This window comes from Astatotilapia calliptera, chromosome 22 (assembly GCF_964374335.1).
Source record: "Astatotilapia calliptera chromosome 22, fAstCal68.1, whole genome shotgun sequence".
Taxonomy (NCBI): domain Eukaryota; kingdom Metazoa; phylum Chordata; class Actinopteri; order Cichliformes; family Cichlidae; genus Astatotilapia; species Astatotilapia calliptera.
Genome location: NC_137442.1, coordinates 33417066 through 33441256, shown reverse-complemented (window position 1 = coordinate 33441256; position 24191 = coordinate 33417066). Strand labels below are relative to the sequence as shown.

At 44.3% G+C, this 24191-nt stretch overlaps 1 protein-coding gene and 1 long non-coding RNA gene across 3 annotated transcripts in view; one reads left to right on the top strand and one right to left on the bottom strand.

Moving 5' to 3' along the window:
- LOC145423609 (uncharacterized) overlaps positions 1-14933 on the top strand; it is a 183136-nt gene extending 168203 nt beyond the window's left edge. Inside the window, exons 2-3 of the long non-coding RNA XR_013904666.1 lie at positions 13069-14377; positions 14461-14933. This is a non-coding gene — a long non-coding RNA (uncharacterized LOC145423609). The remainder of the gene's footprint in view (positions 1-13068; positions 14378-14460) is intronic.
- The window catches only part of gabbr1b (gamma-aminobutyric acid (GABA) B receptor, 1b), a 131709-nt gene that overhangs the window by 90502 nt on the left and 17016 nt on the right, over positions 1-24191 (bottom strand). For both annotated transcript variants that reach the window (XM_026155857.2, XM_026155858.2), the window contains exon 2: positions 20312-20446. In XM_026155857.2, coding sequence (XP_026011642.1) covers positions 20312-20446 — 135 coding nt within the window. The remainder of the gene's footprint in view (positions 1-20311; positions 20447-24191) is intronic.

The following is a 24191-nucleotide window of genomic DNA, read 5'->3' as shown; positions in this document are numbered from 1 at the left end:
GTCATGGTGACAGGTATGCTGGTTAGCCAGAGGTGCAGGTTTGAATGTTTGTGTCGTACACAATGTGTCACACTGTAGGTCATCTGGACCCGAAAGACGGTCAACAGGTGGCGGATTACAATTAGTCGATCTCTGACAGTGACCAAATGACACCACCGAGCAATTATGCTCCAGTTGTCGCCTAGGATTGGCAACTTTGTCCGTTTGTGAACCACAGTTCACTCTTTTGAAAGCAGATCGATTTTGCTTTGAGTTGGCTTTTGAACAGTGAGCAATCAGGTGGCCAGGTTTGTGGCAAAAGAAACAGAGCTTTATTCTGGATCTTGAAACCATGCCTGCATTAGCATTGTTAGCGGCACACTCCTAGCCCTCAAGACTGACTGTTTCTGTTTGTAGGTCTTACAATTTACTACTAAATGGCTAGACTTGAAACAGAAAAAACACTTTCGTTTTGCCTTGGGATGGGACACAAGTACCTCACTCTTTGGGTATTGTGCAGCTGGCATATCACTAACCTTCACTGAGGCATCGCGTCGGCCATGCTTAATGACACTGGTTTTATGGATGAGGGCAAACTCATCAGCCAGTGTTACAGTCTGCTGTAATGAGGAAACCTTCTGTTCACTGAGGTATACTGCAATCCTCTCGGAGATGCAGTTCTTAAATTCCTCCACCAGCATTAATTCACGCATCGATGCCAGGTCAGTAGCTTTGCTGGACATACACCACCGGTCAAAGAGGACACTCTTTTCCCTTGCAAAATCCAGGAAGGATTGACCCTGCACCCTTTTCAACCCCCAAAATCGCTGCCTATAAGCCTCAGGGACTAGTTCGTAGGCTAACAGGATAGCACTTTTCAGTTTGTCGTAATCCAAACTGCACTCAGCGGACAACGAGGAACAAACTTCCTGTGCCTTGCCCACCAACTTGCACTGCAGCAGGATGGCCCATGCATCCCGCGGCCAACGCAAGGCTGTCGCTATCCGCTCAAATGATTCAAAAGAAGTCTCCACCTCAGTGTCACAAAATACAGGGACCAGACGACTATTCCTTCCCACATCAAACTGTACCTCTGTCTGTGACAGCAAAGCCGCCACAGGAGGGGAGGAGGCCTGCTGGAGTTCCAGCTGTCGCAGCTTGACCTTAGTTTCCACCTCCACCTTCTTCAGCTCAACCTCCCTAGCCCTAGCCAGTTCCGTGTCCAAACGCCTAAGCTCTAACTCCCTTTTCAGCTGGAACTCTCTCTCACGCTCCTCCTTTTCCAGCTGGAGACGAGCCAGACAGACTTTGAGCCTAGCATCCTGCTTAGAACCCTCTGTTGACTGGGTGGAGAGCGGCTCAAAACGGGGCAGCGTCATTGGCCCGCCCTCGGGTAGCCCCTGGCCCACAGGTGTAGACACTGACGGTTCTACGACCTGGCTTGGAACATGAGGTGCTGCACTTGGTCCAGTCGGACCGGGTGTGCTCGGGGGTTCTTGCATTACAACCACCCTCTTCTCCAACAACCCAGACACCAGAGCGGCCTTCAGCTTCGCTTTGCGTAGACCAGCGGAGACACTGATCCCGTAACATGTTGCCACCTCATGCAGATCTCTCTTCCTACAAACATCCAGCAGGGCAAGCGACGGCTTTGCCTTAAACCCAGCAATATCAAACGTGTCCATGAAACGCAAAACACAGACGAACCACTAAAGGGCCACACAACACCTTCACTACACAACCAAAAACAGATGAAATAAAATGTGTTGTGTCAAGTTAACCATTAACTAAAATTCTACCCACACTCCCCCCAGTCCTACCTACTCAGAATTTAGCCTGACCTAGCTTCTGGAGTGTGCCAGGCTCGAGTCCACTTTAAAGGCAAATCATCAAGTGCCAAATGCACCGAAAAGCCTACCCCAACAGAGAATTAATCCCCACCCGGGTTTGCTCCGAAAATAACAAAGGCAAAACAAAAAACGAGTGTCCGAAGGAAGAGCAAACGCTCAGCTAGACACTCCCCTGTGCTAGCCGGGGAGAGCAGCAGCTAGTCAAATGACACTCACACAACACACAAACACCTGTTCAAACTCGTACTCAACTCAATTCCTTTCATTCCTATCCCGGACGAGCCCCCACTTTGTTACGTCCCCACATGAAAGCTAGGTGAAGAGGGTGGGGGACAGTAACAGTTGGATCCAGGTTGAAATGAAAAGGACGCTAGGCAGAGGTGTTTAACACAAAATAAATCTTTATTATAATTAACCCAATAATCATATAGACAGTAACAACAGAAAGAGACAGCAAGGTCAACCCAAAGAGATGGTGACCACTTCAAGAAAGAAAACAACTATAAGGCTTCAACAGAAAAAGACAGCAACGCTGCTACTAGAAGTAACCAGGCAGGCCAAACCAAATAATGGAGGCCGCCGTCACTTAAGGAAAACCACTGCTCAGTTAAGAGCTACTCACAAAGAGCCATGCACAGTGGGGCTGGTCACACACAGCAGGCCTTTTCCACACCTAGACCAGTATCACACACTGACCAGCACAGAGGAAAACCACCAGAACTCACACCTAGCACTCAAAGCGGAGACACCAGAGAAAACCACCCTCCCACATCCAGCCCATCCCCAGCTTATACAGTGGGGCAAAAAAGTATTTAGTCAGCCACCGATTGTGCAAGTTCCCCCACCTAAAATGATGACAGAGGTCAGTAATTTGCACCAGAGGTACACTTCAACTGTGAGAGGCAGAATGTGAAAAAAAAATCCATGAATCCACATGGTAGGATTTGTAAAGAATTTATTCGTAAATCAGGATGGAAAATAAGTATTTGGTCACCTCAAACATGGAAAATCTCTGGCTCTCACAGACCTGTAACGTCTTCTGTAAGAAGCTTTTCTGTCCCCCACTCGTTACCTGTATGAATGGCACCTGTTTGAACTCATCATCTGTATAAAAGACACCTGTCCACAGCCTCAAACAGTCAGACTCCAAACTCCGCCATGGCCAAGACCAAAGAGCTTTCGAAGGACACCAGGAAAAGTATTGTAGACCTACACCAGACTGGGAAGATTGAATCTACAATAGGCAAGCAGCTTGGTGTGAAAAAATCAACTGTGGGAGCAATCATCAGAAAATGGAAGACATACAAGACCACTGATAATCTCCCTCGATCTGGGGCTCCACGCAAGATCTCATCCCGTGGGGTCAAAATGATCATGAGAACGGTGAGCAAAGATCCCAGAACCACACGGGGGGACCTGGTGAATGACCTGCAGAGAGCTGGGACCAAAGTAACAAAGGTCACCATCAGTAACACACTACAACGGCAGGGAATCAAATCCCGCAGTGCCAGACGTGTTCCGCTGCTGAAGCCAGTGCATGTCCAGGCCCGTCTGAAGTTTGCCAGAGAGCACATGGATGATACAGCAGAGGATTGGGAGAATGTCATGTGGTCAGATGAAACCAAAGTAGAACTTTTTGGTATAAACTCCACTCGTCGTGTTTGGAGGAAGAAGAATACTGAGTTGCATCCCAAGAACACCATACCTACTGTGAAGCATGGGGGTGGAAACATCATGCTATGGGGCTGTTTTTCTGCCAAGGGGACAGGACGACTGATCCGTGTTAAGGACAGAATGAATGGGGCCATGTATCGTGAGATTTTGAGCCAAAACCTCCTTCCATCAGTGAGAACTTTGAAGATGAAACGAGGCTGGGTCTTCCAACATGACAATGATCCAAAACACACCGCACGGGCAACAAAGGAGTGGCTCCGTAAGAAGCATTTGAAAGTCCTGGAGTGGCCTAGCCAGTCTCCAGACCTCAACCCCATAGAAAATCTGTGGCGGGAGTTGAAAGTCCGTGTTGCTCGGCGACAGCCCCAAAACATCACTGCTCTCGAGAAGATCTGCATGGAGGAATGGGCCAAAATACCAGCTACTGTGTGTGCAAACCTGGTAAAGACCTATAGTAAACGTTTGACCTCTGTTATTGCCAACAAAGGTTATGTTACAAAGTATTGAGTTGTATTTTTGTTATTGACCAAATACTTATTTTCCACCCTGATTTACCAATAAATTCTTTACAAATCCTACCATGTGGATTCATGGATTTTTTTTTCACATTCTGTCTCTCACAGTTGAAGTGTACCTCTGGTGCAAATTACTGACCTCTGTCATCATTTTAGGTGGGGGAACTTGCACAATCGGTGGCTGACTAAATACTTTTTTGCCCCACTGTATAACCTCAGAGAGGTGATTGCTGACTGGGCCCAGGTTGTAAATGAGGCCAATGAGCAGGTACTGCGTCCTGGGGAGAGAGAAGAATAAGAGAGAGACAGAGGGGTGGAGCAAGAGAGGAGGAAGCGGAGAAAAACACCACGCCCACACAAGGGCAGTATCAGAAGGCCCACCTCAGATGTGGTATTGTCAGCAGGAAGATAATAATCAGCTCAGACGAGAGGTTCAGACTTTGCTTGGTGATCTCTCTCTCTCTCCAGTCCTCAGCCACTCAGTCGTCTTCAGCTCCCCAACCTTCAGCACTAGGCTCAAGTACCCAGGACCAGTCTCCTCATCCTGACCATGCCTCCAGGCCCTACCTACACACTGTACGTTCCTTTCACATACCAGAGGATGACATACAGAATTTACCTTGGCCAGAGGCACCACTTCCACTTGATCCTCAGAGTGATGAGCCATTCCCCCTCCTACCACCTCCATGTCAGAGATTCCTGCTAGTGCAGCAGCCTCAGTTCCTTTCAGATGTACGTCACCTTATCAGTACAGCCAACTTCCTGTGACTGAACAGGTCAGGAAAATTAACGTGAAGGACGAGTATGGCCCTGGAGCATGCTTGAAGAGACAGGTCACCCCTGAATATGCAGAGCCATACACCTTTCAGCGCCAACAACCAGAAAGCTTCCAGGAGATGACTGGGGACCCACCTCATTGGCCGCCAATTGATTCCAAAGACTGGAGGAAATATGGTCAGCACGAACCTCTACTGAGTACAGAGACCGTGTTCCGGGGATCAACACCACACATTTCATACTTCACGTCTGATGACCCCAGCCAGTTCGCTTGTTTGCGAATGGCCCTTGACTATATCCTGCGTCATGATGCGACTGAACGTTTAAAGTACCAGATCCTAGTCGATCACCTCAAGTTGGAAGACGTCCTCCTGATTGCAGATTCCTACAGCAATAGCTGCTACACATACAGACAGACCATGTCGTCTCTGATAGAGCTGTATGGTCAACCTCAAACTTGCCCTGCAGCAGATCACTGACGTGTTGTCTGAGTCTCCTGTACGGAGTGGTGACAGCCGAGCACTCCGTCTTTTTGCCCTGAAAGTAAGGGCTCTCGTGGGAATGTTGGAAATCTTGGGAAAGAGGGGAGAGCAGAACTGAAATGTGGGTCACACGTCACCAGACTGCTGTCCAAACTGCCACACAATCATTCAAGATCATGATGTGTATTTCCATCATCCTCAGCAACCTTGAGAGCCACGTGTGGATCGTGGGAAGGGTGCCAGACCCATGAGGTTAATGCATCGCGATCCACTAGCTCTGACAATCTCCTCCAGAGCTTTGCATCATTTCCCGAAGCCCAGCAACTGGTCAACAAAATCCAGCAGTTGCTACTCACTGGTGGCTTTGAATTACGACAGTGGGCTTCCAACTACCCAGAACTCATCAGTCATATGCCACCTGGATCAGTCTCGGAAAACAGTGAACTGTGGTTTTCCCCCAATGGAACTGATGTACCAGAGCAGACTCTGGGCCTGAAATGGCATTGCCAGTCTGACAAGCTAAGATATCAGATACGGCACACCGAGCAGTTGGTGGAGCCCACAATCATCTATTGGGTTCTGGCCAAGCAGTATGATCCGCTTGGCCCATCATTCCTTACACCACTCGGGCCAAAATCCCGGTCCAGCACCTCTGGAGAAAAAGGAGAGACTGGGATGATCCGAATCTGCCAGTTGACCTGTTGCAGCTGTGGCATGCATGGGAAAGTGAATTGATTCAGCTCCCTGATGTCTCCCTGTCACATTGTCACGTGCAGCCGGAGACAGACCTATCCCTTTGCAAGCAAAGCATCCACATCTTTTCCGATGCATCTGAGAAGGCATATGGAGCTGTGGTATCCCCTCAGACAGAAGATCAAATAGGGGGAATCCAGGTAGCCTTCCTAGCCGTCCGATATCGAGTTGCTCCCGTCCGTCAACAGTCCATTCCTAGGTTGGAGCTCTGTGCTGCTCATGTGGGAGCCCAGCTTGCTGCTGTTCTCAAGAGGGAACTCACCCTTCATATCTCCATGCCACAGGTTGTCTACCCAGAAACAGAAATCTTGAGCCGTCGTAGGTGGAGGCAGTGCCAAGCCTTGGCAGATCAATTCTGGATCCACTACATTTGGAATTATCTACCTTCACTCCAGACGTGGCACAACTGGCAACACGAAAGAGATCAGTTGACTGTTGGCACTATCGTTCTCATTGTGGACCAGCAGCTCCCTCGTGCCCTGTGGCTCGTTGGGAAGGTCATCCAAGTCATCCCTGGAGCAGATGGCAGGGTTTGGACTGCTCAGATACAGGTGGGAAACAAGGCATATATACGATCAGTGGCTCAACTCATCAGACTTCCAGCTCTTCCACCAGAGTCTACTGGCTGACCTTCCTAAGTGAAGTGCACCTTTGCTCCGCAAAGTTGGGGGCGGCTGTACAAAAGGCCAGTCAGTCAGCTGTGCTGACAAACAGAGCCACTCTGCTGAGTAAATATACAGGGAGTGCAGAATTATTAGGCAAGTTGTATTTTTGAGGAATAATTTTATTATTGAACAACAACCATGTTCTCAATGAACCCAAAAAACTACTTCCAAAAAAATGTTTTTGGAAGTAGTTTTTAGTTTGTTTTTAGTTTTAGCTATTTTAGGGGGATATCAGTGTGCGCAGGTGACTATTACTGTGCATAATTATTAGGCAACTTAACAAAAAACAAATATATACCCATTTCAATTATTTATTTTTACCAGTGACACCAATATAACATCTCCACATTCACAAATATATATTTCTGACATTCAAAAACAAAACAAAAACAAATCAGCGACCAATATAGCCACCTTTCTTTGCAAGGACACTCAAAAGCCTGCCATCCATGGATTCTGCCAGTGTTTTGATCTGTTCACCTTCAACATTGCGTGCAGCAGCAACCACAGCCTCCCAGACACTGTTCACAGAGGTGTACTGTTTTCCCTCCTTGTAAATCTCACATTTGATGATGGTCCACAGGTTCTCAATGGGGTTCAGATCAGGTGAACAAGGTGGCCATGTCATTAGTTTTTCTTCTTTTATACCCTTTCTTGCCAGCCACGCTGTGGAGTACTTGGACGCGTGTGATGGAGCATTGTCCTGCATGAAAATCATGTATCTCTCGGAAGTGACGGACAAGGTAAGCGACTCATGTTGTAACTGACGTCAGACGCCGGAGATTTTGGCGGAAAATTAAAGCAAATGGTAGTTTAGATTTGAACAAATTCATTTAAGCTTCAGTATTACCAAATACACTTATCAATTGTCTTATAACTAACACTATTTGTCTAAATAATCTCCAACACCCTGGAGAACAACGAGGAGAGTTTAGAGAATTTAAATGCTTGCGAGAATCCCTGGAGCCAGCAGCAGGTGGAAACGCTTGCGGCTGAAAATGCCACGCTAAGGGAGTCGGTGAAATGTCTCACAGATAATGTTACCCAGCTCAATAGAGAAAATAAAAAAATAAAAGAAACAGTTATCGATCTACAAGCTCGTAGCATGCGTGATAATCTGGTATTTTCTGGTATTCCAGAAGCCGCTGGAGAGGACGCGGAGACCACGGTAAAAAGCTTCATCAAAACCCACCTGAAGCTGCCGGAGGACACTGTGAAGAACATCGTCTTCGATTGGGTACATCGCCTCGGCCCCATTCGGGCTACGGCCGGGAGACCACGTCCTATCGTGGCCAAATTCGGCCACTTCAAACAAAAGCAACATGTGAAAAGCCGCGGCAGGGAATTAAAAGGAACGGACTTCAGCGTGAACGACCAGTTCCCCAAAGAGATCTTGGAACGACGCAGGGTCCTCTTCCCAATCCGACGCGGCTTCATCCAGAAGGGCTCCCGCGCTGTCATCGCTGTGGACCGGCTGTACGTGGACGGACAGCTCCACCGCGACCCCAACATCACTCCGTGGCTGTATTAACCTCACACCAGATAAGAATCAGCTACACCCTTTCCCTATCCACACACACTAACTTGCATTAACATCTGTTTAACTTACCAGTATCAAATCGCATCTTAAAGTGTGATTTCATAGCAGAATTAACACCGTCACTCTCCGTCAGTGATTTAATTGGAATGTTTACGTTTTGTTTGTTTTTTGTTTTTTTCTTCTCGTTTTTTTTTTTTTTTTCCTCCTCTCTTTTCCCCCTCTTGGATTTATGCTGCTCACCCCTGTCCTTGGTTTCTTTCTTTATTCCTTTCACTGCCTCGATCACCTGCTTCGACACTCATCCGCAAACATCCTTTATTTCGACACATTCGCACCATGCGCTCAACGGCAGCACATTTACTTCAGTCCGACAGCGCACACAGTCGTTTAGGATACACACACTTAAGCCAAGCCTACTCATATTAGTAACTATGCATACACAAAGTCAGACTCAGGGAGCATCTCGCCACACATTTTTTCTCTCTCTCCTTCTCTTTATTTATGAACAAGTGACGTATTCTCTCCACCTGTCTAAGCGACGCACACAGCATACATCCCTAGTTATACACAAACATCCATGGGTACACGTGAGGTTCATTACATGGAATATAAATGGAGCTGGCTCCAGAGTAAAGAGGTTAAAAATATTTAACCAACTCAAAAAACTACAGGCAGATCTTGTCCTTTTACAAGAGACCCACAGACCTCTTAGAGGTTCGAATGAACTTAAAACACCTGAGTTTCCTAATGTGTTCTCAGCTTGTTATAATTCTAGACAAAGGGGAGTAGCAATTTTAATACATAAAAATATTAATTTCACAGTACTCGATACAGTTATAGATCCAGAGGGCAGATTCTTAATCATTAAACTATCTATACTTGATAAAAAGCTATGTATTGCAAGTGTATATGGTCCAAATGTTGATGATCCCTCATTCTTTCATGGTTTTTTCAGTGCACTCTCTGAACACTTAGATGGCACACTTGTTCTTGGAGGCGACCTCAACCTTGGACTAAATGAAGACATGGATAGGCTCAATACAGCGGGAACTCAGCGTAATTGGCAGTCCACAAATATAATCAAACAGTATATGAGCGACTTTGGTCTTTGCGATGCATGGCGCTCCCTTCACCCCACCAGTAAGGAATATACTTTTTTCTCACATGTCCATCACTCCTACTCTCGTCTGGATTATTTTTTGGTCAGCAGCTCACTGCTGAACGACATTTCAGACACTGAGATTCACCCTATAGCTGTCAGCGATCATGGTCCTGTATCTTTAACACTAATGCACAAGAATAATACTACGCCAAGAAAAAACTGGAGATTTAATATATCACTACTTAAAGATGAAGACTTTATTAAATATTTTAAAAAAGAGTGGACATCATATTTGGACTATAATGACACTCCCGAAACATCAGCTTCTGTTCTATGGGAAGCAGGGAAAGCTGTGATGAGAGGTAAAATAATTTCTTTCTCATCACATAAAAAGAAAAAAGAAAACAAAAATATTCAGGAATTAGAAAAAAACATCAAATCACTAGAAGAAGCCTACGCGTCCCACCAAGATCAGGAAACATTGAACAAAATACGCAAAACAAAACTAGAATTAAATGAGATAATTGATAAGAAAACAAAATTCTTAGTACAAAGACTACGCCTACAAAATTATGAACATGGTAATAAATCCGGTCAATTTCTAGCAAACCAGCTAAAAATAAATAAAGAAAAAACAACTACAGGTGCTGTTCAAGATTCATCTGGGAACACAATATATGATCCAATACAAATAAACAACATTTTCAGGGATTTCTATAAAACGTTGTATTCACCACAAATAAACCCATCTAAAAAAGAAATTGATCAGTTTTTGGACAACATAACTCTTCCAAAATTATTGGACACTCAAGCAATGGCACTGGATTCACCACTGACACCAGGTGAACTCCAGGAAGCCCTGATAAGTATGCCCAATAATAAGGCTCCAGGTCCAGACGGCTTTCCTGCAGAATTCTACAAAGAATTCTGGTCGATTCTAGCACCAGTTTTCTACAGAACGTTGTTGGAAATCAAAGAAAAGGGCAGACTTCCATCAAATATGAATTCTGCAAACATTAATCTCCTGCTAAAACCAGGCAAAGACCCTGTATATCCCTCAAGCTATCGTCCAATATCCCTTATAAATGTAGACCTTAAAATAATCTGCAAAGCTCTCTCAAAGAGACTGGAGAAAATAACCCCCCTCTTAATTCATCCTGACCAAACTGGTTTCATAAAAGGTAGGCACTCATCAACAAATACACGTAGACTACTTAATTTGATAGACTACTCATACAGTAAAAACCTAGAAACTACAATATTCTCTTTAGATGCAGAAAAAGCATTTGACAGAGTTAACTGGAAATTTCTATTTGCAACTTTACACAAATTTGGTTTTGGATCCTCTTTCATAAACTGGTTAAAAATATTATATAATTCCCCAACAGCTTGTGTCAAAACAAATGACCAAACATCCTCCAGCTTCTGTCTGCTGAGGGGCACCAGGCAGGGATGCCCACTCTCCCCTTCACTGTTTGCAATTTTTATCGAACCACTAGCAGCAGCAATTAGACAGAATTCAGTAATTAAGGGCATAAAATGCAAGAACGTGGAACATAAAATCAGCCTTTATGCGGATGATGTGTTACTCTTTCTCCAAAATTCACAAACCAATATCTCTGGGGTGATTGAATTGATAAACTCTTTTGCAAGAATATCAGATTACTCAATTAACTGGTCAAAATCTACAGTTCTACCGATTAATTGCTCCCTCCATAATTCCTCTTCTACACCACTGCAATCAGGAAATATAAAATATTTAGGTATTAATGTTTCTCCCAAGCTTGCAGATCTAACTAAATTAAACCATATCCCACTTTTAAAGAAGGTAGAAGATGATCTGGCTAGATGGAATTGTCTACCCATATCACTCATGGGAAGGGTTGCCGCTATAAAAATGATGGTCTTACCAAAAATAAATTATTTATTCTCAATGATCCCAACTAAACCGCCACAAGATTGGTTCAGATCTCTAGATTCATGTATGTCCAAATTCCTTTGGAAAAATAAACCCCCACGTATAAGCTTAAAAACACTACAAAAGACCAAGGATAAAGGAGGACTAGAACTGCCTAACTTTCAGCACTACTTCTTAGCCAACAGGCTTCAGTTTATCTCAGGATGGCTAAAACATACCCTCTTAGATGAACCTTGGCTAGATGTAGAACAAGCACTCTGCAATAATCTAGAGATCTGAGACCTACCATTTATCAGCTCAAACATCCAACGACATGAATGCTTTAAAAGCGTCAACATCAGCTCTTCTCTGACAGCATGGTGAGAGTTTCTAAAATTGACGGAGTTTTCATTAATCCCATGCAAACGTACACCTATCTGGAGCAACCCTGACATATTACAAAACAATAATATGATAAACTTTTCAGATTGGAGTGGTAAAGGAATCAAATATTTAGAACATATACTAGAAGGAACAGAATTTATTTCATTTGACGGACTAGTTACACAATATGGGATCAACAAGAAAAGATTTTTAGAATATCAACAAATTAAATCCATAGTAAAAAAGAAATTTAAACCGGGTCAAGTTGAACTACAAACACCACCAAGTGTGGTTCAATTTCTTACTCTTAAAACCCCCAAATTACTATCCAAAATATACAGAATGCTTTCTAAAACAGATGAATCAATATCACTTCCTATTGCAAAATGGGAAGCGGATTTATCAGTTAACTTAGACCTAAACTTCTGGTCTCAGATTTGCTTAAAAACCTTTCATCTAATTAGAAATCCCAGTCTTCAATTAATTCAATACAAAATATTACATAGAGTGCACTATACAGGTCATCGGATGTTCAAGATGGGCTTTACGTCTACCAACAACTGCTCACACTGCCAAACCAATTCACCGGACAATTATATCCACGCTCTTTGGTTCTGTCCACCAGTTCAGAAGTTTTGGCGCGAGATATGTGAAGACTTATCGAAGTGTCTGAAATGTAACATTCCAACTTCCCCCTTAGTGTGTTTGTTGGGCAGCTTAGATAATGTCACTTCAGAAAAGAATATCGCCCATATGGTTTTCACTGCCCTATGCATAGCCAAGAAAACAGTCCTCATGAACTGGAAAAATAAAAATAATCTTAATTCTAACCAATATAGAAATTATCTATTAGATTACATTAGTCTTGATACAGCCTCTGCCACCACATCAGATCAATTGCTCTGGGCTCCTTTGATCAGCTCCATCACCTAGTGGGGGTGGGGGGTCATAGTTTGGTCCCGCCTTCACTGTTGTGATTGGTGTGGGGGTAGGGACAGGCTTAGGGCGTCGGGGGGTTCCCCGGAGGCATCTTCCTTGGGGGGCTCAACCCGGGGTAGCGGTCATGTCCGGTTAGGGGCTCTGTTGGCTCTCAGGTGACTGTTTCCTCGCGGCTGCGTGCAGCGGGGCTAGGGGAGGGTCTGTGCTGACGGACGTGGGTTACTGACCTGGTAGCCTGGCTGCCCCTGGGTGGGTCCGGGATGGGCGTGAGGTTCTGGGGGCACTCCGTCTCTGGGCCCCCTTTCCCTGGCTAGGAGGAGGAGTTGGCCGTCCGATTGCGGTCTGGAGTGTGGGGCCTCCCTGCTGCTGCGGAGTCGGGGCGGTCTGCCTCCCCCCACCGCAGGGAAAAGGGTAACACCACCTGGGTCTGGGTGCAGTTCCCTCCTCCAGGGGCAAGGGTACCTAGACCCGGTTTGTAGAGTACGCTTGGGGAGTGTGATCGTGTGTACAGCGTCTCTTTATGTCTGTCTCCACGTTGGTTGAGTGTGGAGTAAGTGCATATGAGAGCATGAGGGTGGGAATGGATGTTTGTATATGTGTGTGCCTGTATTTCTGTGTCTATATGTCAGGTTGGGTGTCAGGCACCACCTCTCTGGGGACATCTTAGGCCCTCCAAGGTTTGGAGGCCTATCTCCCCCTACCACCACTAGACTAGATGTCTGGAGTTTTGATCTCCTCCATACCTGCTTCATGCCCTGGAGGACGGGGCTGTGGCCCCCCCACACCCTCTAGCAGATTATTACATGAAGGAACCTTTTAAAAACAAACAAAAAACAAGCGCGTCCATGCTCACAGGTGTACACACGGGTGATCACACCCACAAACTACACCCTTTTTGGCTCCTACCTCAAAGCAGACTGTGTTCTGTTGATCTTATGTGCTGCACAATAATGTTTAATATTTAGTATTTACTGTCATATTTCCATATATCATAATGATGTTGTTTATTCTGTTACTCTTGTTCTCTTCTGCTTGTTTTCTTTTTTCTTTCTCAGCAGGTGATCCAGGTGATTGATATATGCTTTTTTTTTTCTTTTTTTTCTGCTCATTCTGTTGGTTTTTGTCTTTTGCCCTTCTCCGTCGTCCCTCTTCTCAGCTGTTTCTCTTTCCCTCTTTCTTTCTCCCCTTCTTTCCCCCAGTCAAGTCTGTCCCGTATTCAGTAAGTGAAAAGAAAATAAACAAAAAAAAAAGAAAATAAAAAGAAAATCATGTTTTTCTTGAAGGATGCAGACTTCTTCCTGTACCACTGCTTGAAGGTGTCTTCCAGAAACTGGCAGTAGGACTGGGAGTTGAGCTTGACTCCATCCTCAACCCGAAAAGGCCCCACAAGCTCATCTTTGATGATTAGGGATGGGTATCGAAAACCAGTTCTTGTTGAGAACTGGTTCCCACTGTTTCAATTCCTTGGAATCGTTTGCCACTTTTAAAAACGATTCCCTTATCGATTCCAGTCGCCCCGAATGACGTCATCACGTTGAGTAGCGTCTTTTACCCAGTAGGAAACACGGCGCCTGAGCGGCACAAACGCTCAAAAGTTTGGTTACACTTTATGAGAAAGGATGACAACAGGGCAACGTGCAATACTTGCAAAGTAGAGATTTCATCAAAGGGAGGAAACACTACGAATATGCAAAAGCATTTGCTCAAAAAACACGCGATTGCTTTCAACGAATGTCGTGTTTTTGATCCGCTCCGGACTAGCGAAGCTCAACCCAGCAGCAGCGGTAGCGTTTCCACGTCCTCTCCCGTTAATACTGCAGGTAACTAATCAATTAGCATTGCATATTATGTTAGCGCGATTTACCTTATTACAAAACCTGCTATTACTGTGCGTTGCATTTAGATAACCATGATGAGAGAGACAGAGTCTGGCTGGCTCAGATGCTGGCAGTTCTCGCTGCAGTCTACCGGTAGCGTCTCCTTTCAGTCCAGGATAGACGAATGTCACCCAGCAGTGTCTAAGTTTGTGGTCAAAGGCTTGCACCCATTTGCCACAGCAGATGCCCCCGATTTCACTTTGGTAAGTGAATGTGTTTAATTGTAGGCAGGGACATTACTGGATATTCTTGTGTAATTGCTACAGAATAATTTATGTTAAACTTTGTTATTGCTACAGGAGAATATTTATTTTATTATTTTACATATACATTTTTTTCCTGGGGACCCTGTGACACCCCATTGAAGAGCCGTAGGCTGGATCTCTTAAGATCTCACTGTTGGGTTTGTAAGGCCATGTTACTCCTAAATTTCTATCTTGTTCAAAGAGAAGATATAAAACACAGTTCTAAGCTAATCGACTTTAGTGTTCTCCTTTTTTAAAAAGAATCGATAAGAGAATCGATAAGGAATCGAATCGTTAAACAGAATCGAAAATGGAATCGGAATCGTTAAAATCTTATCAATACCCATCCCTATTGATGATACCAGCCCAAACCAGTACTCCACCTCCACCTTGCTGGCGTCTGAGTCGGACTGGAGCTCTCTGCCCTTTACCAATCCAGCCACGGGCCCATCCATCTGGCCCATCAAGACTCACTCTCATTTCATCAGTCCATAAAACCTTAGAAAAATCAGACGTTTCAGCTTGTGTGTCTTGTTCAGTGGTGGTCGTCTTTCAGCCTTTCTTACCTTGGCCATGTCTCTGAGTATTGCACACCTTGTGCTTTTGGGCACTTCAGTGATGTTGCAGCTCTGAAATATGGCCAAACTGGTGGCAAGTGGCATCTTGGCAGCTGCACGCTTGACTTTTCTCAGTTCATGGGCAGTTATTTTGCGCCTTGGTTTTTCCACACGCTTCCTGTTGACTATTTTGAATGAAACGCTTGATTGTTCGATGATCACGCTTCAGAAGCTTTGCAATTTTGAGACTGCTGCATCCCTCTGCAAGATATCTCACTATTTTTGACTTTTCTGAGCCTGTCAAGTCCTTCTTTTGACCCATTTTGCCAAAGGAAAGGAAGTTGCCTAATAATTATGCACACCTGATATAGGGTGTTGATGTCATTAGACCACACCCCTTCTTATTACAGAGATGCACATCACCTAATATGCTTAATTGGTAGTAGGCTTTCGAGCCTATACAGCTTGGAGTAAGACAACATGCATGAAGAGGATGATGTGGACAAAATACTCATTTGCCTAATAATTCTGCACTCCCTGTATAAGCATACAGATGACAATTAGCCAATGAGTGTAATTGCTCATGTTGGATCTTGTGTAAAGTGTCTAGTTGGGACTTATGTAAATAGTAAAATTAGCACTTGTTGATATTCCCTTATTTTGGTTGAATGTTGTACTACCCAGTATTGTTTGTATTGTTGTATTACACATTTAATTTACTCTGTTCACATAATTATATAAGACTTTTATGTTCTCTTCCAACAGAAACCACACCATTACTTCAACACAGGGCATATAGAATTCTACGGCACGTTAAATCCCCTCACTGACATTATGGATGTGTAACTTGGATTCTTGTTCAATAAATGAGTGAACGACAGATACCCGAGTGGAAGTGGATTTGTGGATAAGCCATCTGTTCTTATCAGACAACCCTGCTGAAATTGTGGATTCATAGTGTCAGCACCTTATCATCTTCATCATTCATAGTCAGGAGGTCAAGTCCGTCTCTCTTAAAGTGACATCTTCGATTACACTTTCCCGTTCCCTGGTCGTGTCGGTATATCGATCGATCGATAGATAGTTGACTGAATAACTAGCCACTACTCAATATCTATCTATCTATCTATCTATCTATCTATCTATCTATCTATCTATCTATCTATCTATCTATCTATCTATCTATCTATATATATATATATATATATATATATAAAAAAAAAAAAACACCCAGCACGCCCCTGCGGGCGGTTTATCCTTCAAGCTCGGGTCCTCTACCAGAGGCCTGGGAGCTTGAGGGTCCTGCGCAGTATCTTAGCTGTTCCCAGGACTGCGCTCTTCTGGACAGAGATCTCCGATGTTGTTCCTGGGATCTGCTGGAGCCACTCGCCTAGCTTGGGAGTCACCGCACCTAGTGCTCCGATTACCACGGGGACCACCGTTACCTTCACCCTCCACATCCTCTCGAGCTCTTCTCTGAGCCCTTGGTATTTCTCCAGCTTCTCGTGTTCCTTCTTCCTGATATTGCTGTCATTCGGAACCGCTACATCGATCACTACGGCCATCTTCTTCTGTTTGTCTACCACCACTATGTCCGGTTGGTTAGCCACGACCATTTTGTCCGTCTGTATCTGGAAGTCCCACAGGATCTTAGCTCGGTCATTCTCCACCACCCTTGGGGGCATCTCCCATTTTGACCTCGGGACTTCCAGGTTATACTCGGCACAGATGTTCCTGTACACTATGCCGGCCACTTGGTTATGGCGTTCCATGTATGCCTTGCCTGCTAGCATCTTGCACCCTGCTGTTATGTGCTGGATTGTCTCTGGGGCATCTTTACACAGCCTGCACCTGGGGTCTTGCCTGGTGTGATAGACCCCAGCCTCTATGGATCTTGTGCTCAGAGCTTGTTCTTGTGCTGCCATGATTAGTGCCTCTGTGCTGTCTTTCAGTCCAGCTTTGTCCAGCCACTGGTAGGATTTCTGGATATCAGCCACCTCCTCTATCTGCCGGTGGTACATACCGTGCAGGGGCCTGTCCTTCCATGATGGTTCCTCGTCTCCCTCCTCTTTCTTGGGTTTCTGCTGCCTGAGGTATTCACTGAGCACTCGGTCAGTTGGGGCCATCTTCCCAATGTATTCTTGGATGTTCGTTGTCTCATCCTGGACTGTGGTGCTGACACTCACCAGTCCCCGGCCCCCTTCCTTCCGCTTAGCGTACAGCCTCAGGGTGCTGGATTTGGGGTGAAACCCTCCATGCATGGTAAGGAGCTTTCTTGTCTTTATATCAGTGGCTTCTATCTCCTCATTTGGCCAGCCTATTACCCCAGCAGGGTACCTGATCACGGGCAGGGCGTACGTGTTGATGGCCCGGATCTTGTTCTTACCAGCAGGGTACCTGATCATGGGCAGGGCGTACGTGTGTATGGCCCGGATCTTGTTCTTACCATTCTGCTGACTCCTCAGGACTTGCCTGACCCTCTGCAGGTACTTGGTGGTTGCAGCTTTTCTAGCGACCTCTTCATGGTTCCCATTCGCCTGCGGGATCCCCAGGTACTTGTAACTGTCCTCTATGCCTGCAATGTTGCCTTCTGGTAGTTTAATCCCCTCAGTTCTGACTACCTTCCCTCTCTTTGTTACCATCCGACTACACCTCTCCAGTCCGAACGACATTCCAATGTCATTGCTGTATAGCCTGGTAGTGTGGATCAGTGAATCGATGTCTCGTTCACTCTTGGCATACAGCTTGATGTCATCCATGTACAGGAGGTGGCTGACAACTGCTCTGTTCCGTAGTCGGTATCCGTAGCAGTCTTGTTAATGCTCTCACTGAGGGGGTTCAGGCCTATGCAGAACAGCAGTGGGGACAGAGCATCTCCTTGGTAGATCCCGCACTTGATGGTGACTTGTGCTATGGGCTTGGAGTTGGCCTCTGTTGTGCGCCACATCCCCATTGAGTTCCTGATGAAGGCTCTTAGGGTCCCATTGATCTTGTACAATTCTAGGCATTCCAGTATCCAGCTGTGGGGCATTGAGTCATAGGCCTTCTTGTAATCAATCCAGGCAGTGCACAGGTTGGTCAGTCTGGTCTTGCAGTCTCGGCTGACTGTTCTGTCTACCAGTAGCTGGTGTTTTGCGCCTCTGGTATTCTTGCCAATTCCTTTCTGTGTCCCGCTCATGTATTGACCCATGTGCCTGTTCATCTTAGCCGATATGATGCCTGGCAGGAGCTTCCATGTAGTACTGAGGCAGGTTATTGGTCGGTAGTTGGAGGGGACCGGTCCCTTCTTGGGGTCCTTGGGGATCAGGACCGTCCGACCTTCGGTTAGCCATTCTGGGTGTCTCTCGTTAACTAGCAGCTGGTTCATTTGTGCTGCCAGACGCTCGTGGAGTGCAGTCAGCTTCTTTAGCCAGTAGGCGTGAACCATGTCGGGCCCTGGTGCTGTCCAACTCTTCATACTGGAGACCCTTTCTTGGATATCTGCCACTGTGATGGTTACTGGACCCTGTTCAGGGAGGTCGCTGTGGTCTGCCCTCAGATCCACTAGCCACTGAGTATTGCCGTTATGGGTTGCGTCCTTCTCCCATATGCTCTTCCAGTATTGCTCGGTCTCCAGCCTTGGTGGTGCTGTTCTCTTATTGTTCCCTTGCCACTGAGAGTACACCTTTGCCGGTTCTGTGGAGAACAGCTGGTTTATTCTCCTGCCTTCTATCTCTCTGGTGTACCTCCTCAAGCGGCTGGCCAAGGCTGTGAGTCTTTGCTTGGCAGTTTCCAAGGCCTCAGGTATGGACAGCTTGTTGTATTTCTTATGCACCTTCTTTGTCGCACCTTTCTGCAACTCCGTTAGTTGGCTAACCTCCCTCCGTGTTACTTTGATCTTGCCCTCTAGCCTCCTTCTCCATGGAGGGTACTGCCCCTTGTGGCTGTTCAACTTGTACCCAAGCATCTCACTGATCACTGCTGCCGTATTGTAGATCAGCTTGTTAGTGTCGGTAATCGTGGTTGTAGGTATTGTCCGTAGTGCTGCATTAACATCATCTAGCAGACCTTCTGAGGGTACTTCACGTAATCTCGGTAACCGGCTGCGGGGGATCCAGGTTTCAAACTTGGCCATGTATATATATAATATATATATATATAGAGAGAGAGATATCCACTTGATAGTTGACTGAATAACTATCCACCTGTTTTACGTTTTTCTTGGCCTTCAGACAATAATTCCTGTTTCTATAGTGTTGGACAGGACAGTCAAAGAACAGAACAAAAGAAAAATGAAAAAACTATGCAAAAACATCAACAGGTCATCTACTAATGAGTAGCTTCGTTGTTTGATCCCTGGCTGCTCCAGTCTTCATGCAAATATCCTCCAACTTGCTCTCCGATGCGTGAATGTGTGTGGATGTTAGGTAGAAAGCATTCATGTAGAAAAAGCATAGAAAAAGGAGCTTGTATGAATGGGTATGAATGTGGCATGTTGTATAAAGTGCTTTCAGTTCTCAGGTAGAGCAGAAAATTGCCCTATAAGTCCATTTACTATTTATCATTTGTTTCACCCTTTGATGCATAAATTACTTTAACTTCAATCAGGATTTTTTCTTAAGTATTTTTATTTATCTTTACGCATGAAAAGATAAATGGTTGGATGAATCCGTATCACAACCTTAACCGAGTATTCTGCAGCTGACGCCCTAATCTGACTGTCTCACTGTGACATCTCTTTAGCTCACTGTCTTCAAGTATATATTTTGGCTCTGTATTCTTGGTGTAAAGAGTTGCTTCCTGTGATATTTTTGTGTTTTGTTGTCACCTATAGTGCTAAGTGTTCTTGGTGGTATTTTCACACAACAGCACCCAGAGATTACTTATCACCTAAACGCTGTGGGCAGCCTTTGTGTTTCCTTTTCTTTTGCATCAGTATTTTTGTATGCACAGTTCTTCTTTCCAGTTTCATTGTGACTTGCACTATTCAGTAATACTACTGCCATTGTTTTTTTTTCTTAAAACAATGTAATTACATCACTGAATTACTGTTTAGAAGTTGTATATTGAAGCTCTAAAAATGTAAAGGCTTTTACCACTATGAGGTTCCACATGCGAGCAGCTTCGGCCACCAGTGTGGACACAGAGCTGCAGCCTGGCATCAACACGATTTTGATAGGCTCTGTGTACAGAAGGTCATACAGCAGCTTGGTGGCCTCACCAGGATCACACTATAGGGACACAAACACACAAGACATGTTTGTCAGCATACATTGTTCCAAACAACTTTACATATGATAACACTAAATAAATAACTGTTCATAGGTACAATTAAGTCCATAAGTATTTGGTCAAAGAAATTTTTTTGTGATGTTGCCTCTGTTCACCACCACTGAACTTTAAATCAAACATCAAGATGCACTTACATTTTTTTAGTTAAGGGTTTAACAAACGTATTTAGGTAACTATTCGGGAATTAAAATAAGGCTAAAAAATAATGGCATAAAAAAACAGAATTTTAAATGTAAGGAATTAAATCTGGATGCGTCATGACTGCGCGTGGCAGGCAAGAATGGTGGACCCAAAGTGCAGACTCACAGAGGCAAAAAGGTGAACTCAATGCAGCTTTATTGCTGAATGCCAAAAAAAATAACTAAACTGAAAATACAAATAAACTAGGTAGGCAGGCTGACAGACGGAACACATAGTACAAGATGATAAAGATCATTACACAGACCAAGGAAAACACACGGCTTAAATACAGGGAGCCATCAGGTAATGGGAGACAAGAGGGGGACACAGGTAGGACAAATCAGACCTAACAACACAAGGAAAACAAAACTAGAAACACTGACATGAGACAAAGCCCTTCAAAGTAAAACAGGAAATATAACACAGAGACACGAGAAGGGGACACAGCTGACAGGAGAGACAGGGCAACCATGAAACAGAGACAGAAACCAGGAGACTAAGAACTCTAACATAGAAACCAAAAGACTAGAAATTTTAAATAATGACAAAATCAAAGTGCAATAATAATGCAAAACTCAAAACACTGGGTCAACAACCCAGGTACCCTAACAGGATGAAAAATTTTTTGACCACGTCTAGAACTCATGGATATCACCAAATGCTGTACGTCCCCCTTAAGATGTTCTAGCAGGTCTTTACCGCAGCTGTCTTACGCTCCTGCTTGTTTGTGGGTTTCTGTGCCTTCAGTTATGTTTTCTGTAACTGAAAAGCCTGCAGGGGGTAGACATTAGATGATTGTCTTGTCCGCTCAAAAATCTCTCTCTTTTTTTTCCCCTTGAATTGCTTTTCACTGTTTTGGGTCATTATTCAATTGCACTGAGAGAGATGCTGTCTGATTACTTTAAAACATTTGGCTGAGTCGTAGCATAGCCTTCAGAATTCATCCCCACTACTTCTATCAGCAGTCACATCATCAGTAAACACAAGCGACCCAGTTCCAATAGCAGACATACATGCCTGTACCATAACACGGAGGGATAGTGACATAAAGAAATTTTTAATCCACCCAGCTTAAAAGTAAGGTTAACTTTTTTGTCTTTCTGGGTTGTTGGAGGATGGTGGATAATTGCAGTCAAGCACTAAACAAAAAACAAAACAAAACAAAACAAAAAAAAAAACAGAAAAAAACTCAGAACAAATTAATGTGGAAGGACACTAAGCATAGGATATATCAAAAATATGATACACGGTTTGCTGAATGTAGAACTAAAATATATTAACCAATTTAAAATGTGTTTTCTTCTGTATATGTACAGAGAGCCAATAAAAAAAGGGTTGCAAAGGGGCGATGTGAGGCACGTTCCAAGGTCACCTCAACCAGAGCCATGGCGGGCTCATCTGGTGAAGCAGACAGAGCATCTACCTATGTGTTTCTGGAGAATGCATATACCCACCAGTCAGATCCCATCATCTTGACTGTCATATTACAAATGATGCCTGACTTTCTCTTTATAGCCTATAGTCAATGAAATCAATAAACCATTTATATGATAATGATGAGTGTGGTAATCATTAAACATTTAACAGAGCGTTCACAAACAATGAAATTAATGTTTATACAAATCTGTGTATCATCACACAGGTTTGAGCCATAAAAAGGGGTTTGCATAGCCATGCCTAACTGACATTTTCTTACACACTGATCAATAAGACCTGGTGCCCAAAACTTTTAGGTTGATTCAGTGACATATCTTTTAAAAGAAAGCATACTGATATAACCATAAGTGATGTACCAATACCAGCTTAAACATGAACTGTATATCAAAGGTTGGAATTGTGACATTAAAAAAATAATGATTGCTTAAAGAAATTTAATTTGTAGTTCTAAATAAATTCTAAATGCATTTAAGACATTTTTTACTCACTGTATGTCTCTTCCACGATGTTATTTCTCTCTCCAACAACGCAGGTTACAATTACATTAGCATGACCAAGTATGCAAATTAGACGATGACGTCATTTAGCGACTTCTAGCGATTTTCCTTACTGAGGATTTGGCAACGCTGGCGCGATGTGTTCAGTTGATGTTGGAGAGGAATAAAGAAGGATGGAAGAAAGAGTTTCTACCATCAGCGTTTTGGCGCCAGAGTGCGTCGCTGCCTGCTGCCTTGCGCTTTTACGGCCCAGGGAAACGGACCCGCCAGCGAGCTGTAGCAGCCATGACCGCTGGCAATACAGAAAGGCTGCTCTTCATACAGGGAGTGCAGAATTATTAGGCAAGTTGTATTTTTGAGGAATAATTTTATTATTGAACAACAACCATGTTCTCAATGAACCCAAAAAACTCATTAATATCAAAGCTGAATGTTTTTGGAAGTAGTTTTTAGTTTGTTTTTAGTTTTAGCTATTTTAGGGGGATATCTGTGTGTGCAGGTGACTATTACTGTGCATAATTATTACGCAACTTAACAAAAAACAAATATATACCCATTTCAATTATTTATTTTTACCAGTGACACCAATATAACATCTCCACATTCACAAATATACATTTCTGACATTCAAAAACAAAACAAAAACAAATCAGCGACCAATATAGCCACCTTTCTTTGCAAGGCCACTCAAAAGCCTGCCATCCATGGATTCTGTCAGTGTTTTGATCTGTTCACCATCAACATTGCGTGCAGCAGCAACCACAGCCTCCCAGACACTGTTCAGAGAGGTGTACTGTTTTCCCTCCTTGTAAATCTCACATTTGATGATGGACCACAGGTTCTCAATGGGGTTCAGATCAGGTGAACAAGGAGGCCATGTCATTAGTTTTTCTTCTTTTATACCCTTTCTTGCCAGCCACGCTGTGGAGTACTTGGACGCATGTGATGGAGCATTGTCCTGCATGAAAATCATGTATCTCTCGGAAGTGACGGACAAGGTAAGCGACTCATGTTGTAACTGACGTCAGACGCCGGAGATTTTGGCGGAAAATTAAAACAAATGGTAGTTTAGATTTGAACAAATTCATTTAAGCTTCAGTATTACCAAATACACTTATCAATTGTCTTATAACTAACACTATTTGTCTAAATAATCTCCAACACCCTGGAGAACAACGAGGAGAGTTTAGAGACTCTCCAAGATTATATTGATCAGTGCTTTCAGGATCTCGTGGTGAAGAAGACCCAGTGTGCATCTTCCCCGGCCAAACCTGAGACGCCGTCGTCGAAAAGACAACGCCCGGCAGATTCCCCCGGCTCAACATCGCCAGCCGGCAAAGATATTGCTGACATACTGGAGTCAATCGACATTGTCCAGTTTCGACGCAAGGCTGTCCTTGGTGGAGATTCTTCACCGAGAATTTAAATGCTTGCGAGAATCCCTGGAGCCAGCAGCAGGTGGAAACGCTTGCTGCTGAAAATGCCACGCTAAGGGAGTCGGTGAAATGTCTCACAGATAATGTTACCCAGCTCAATAGAGAAAATAAAAAAATAAAAGAAACAGTTATCG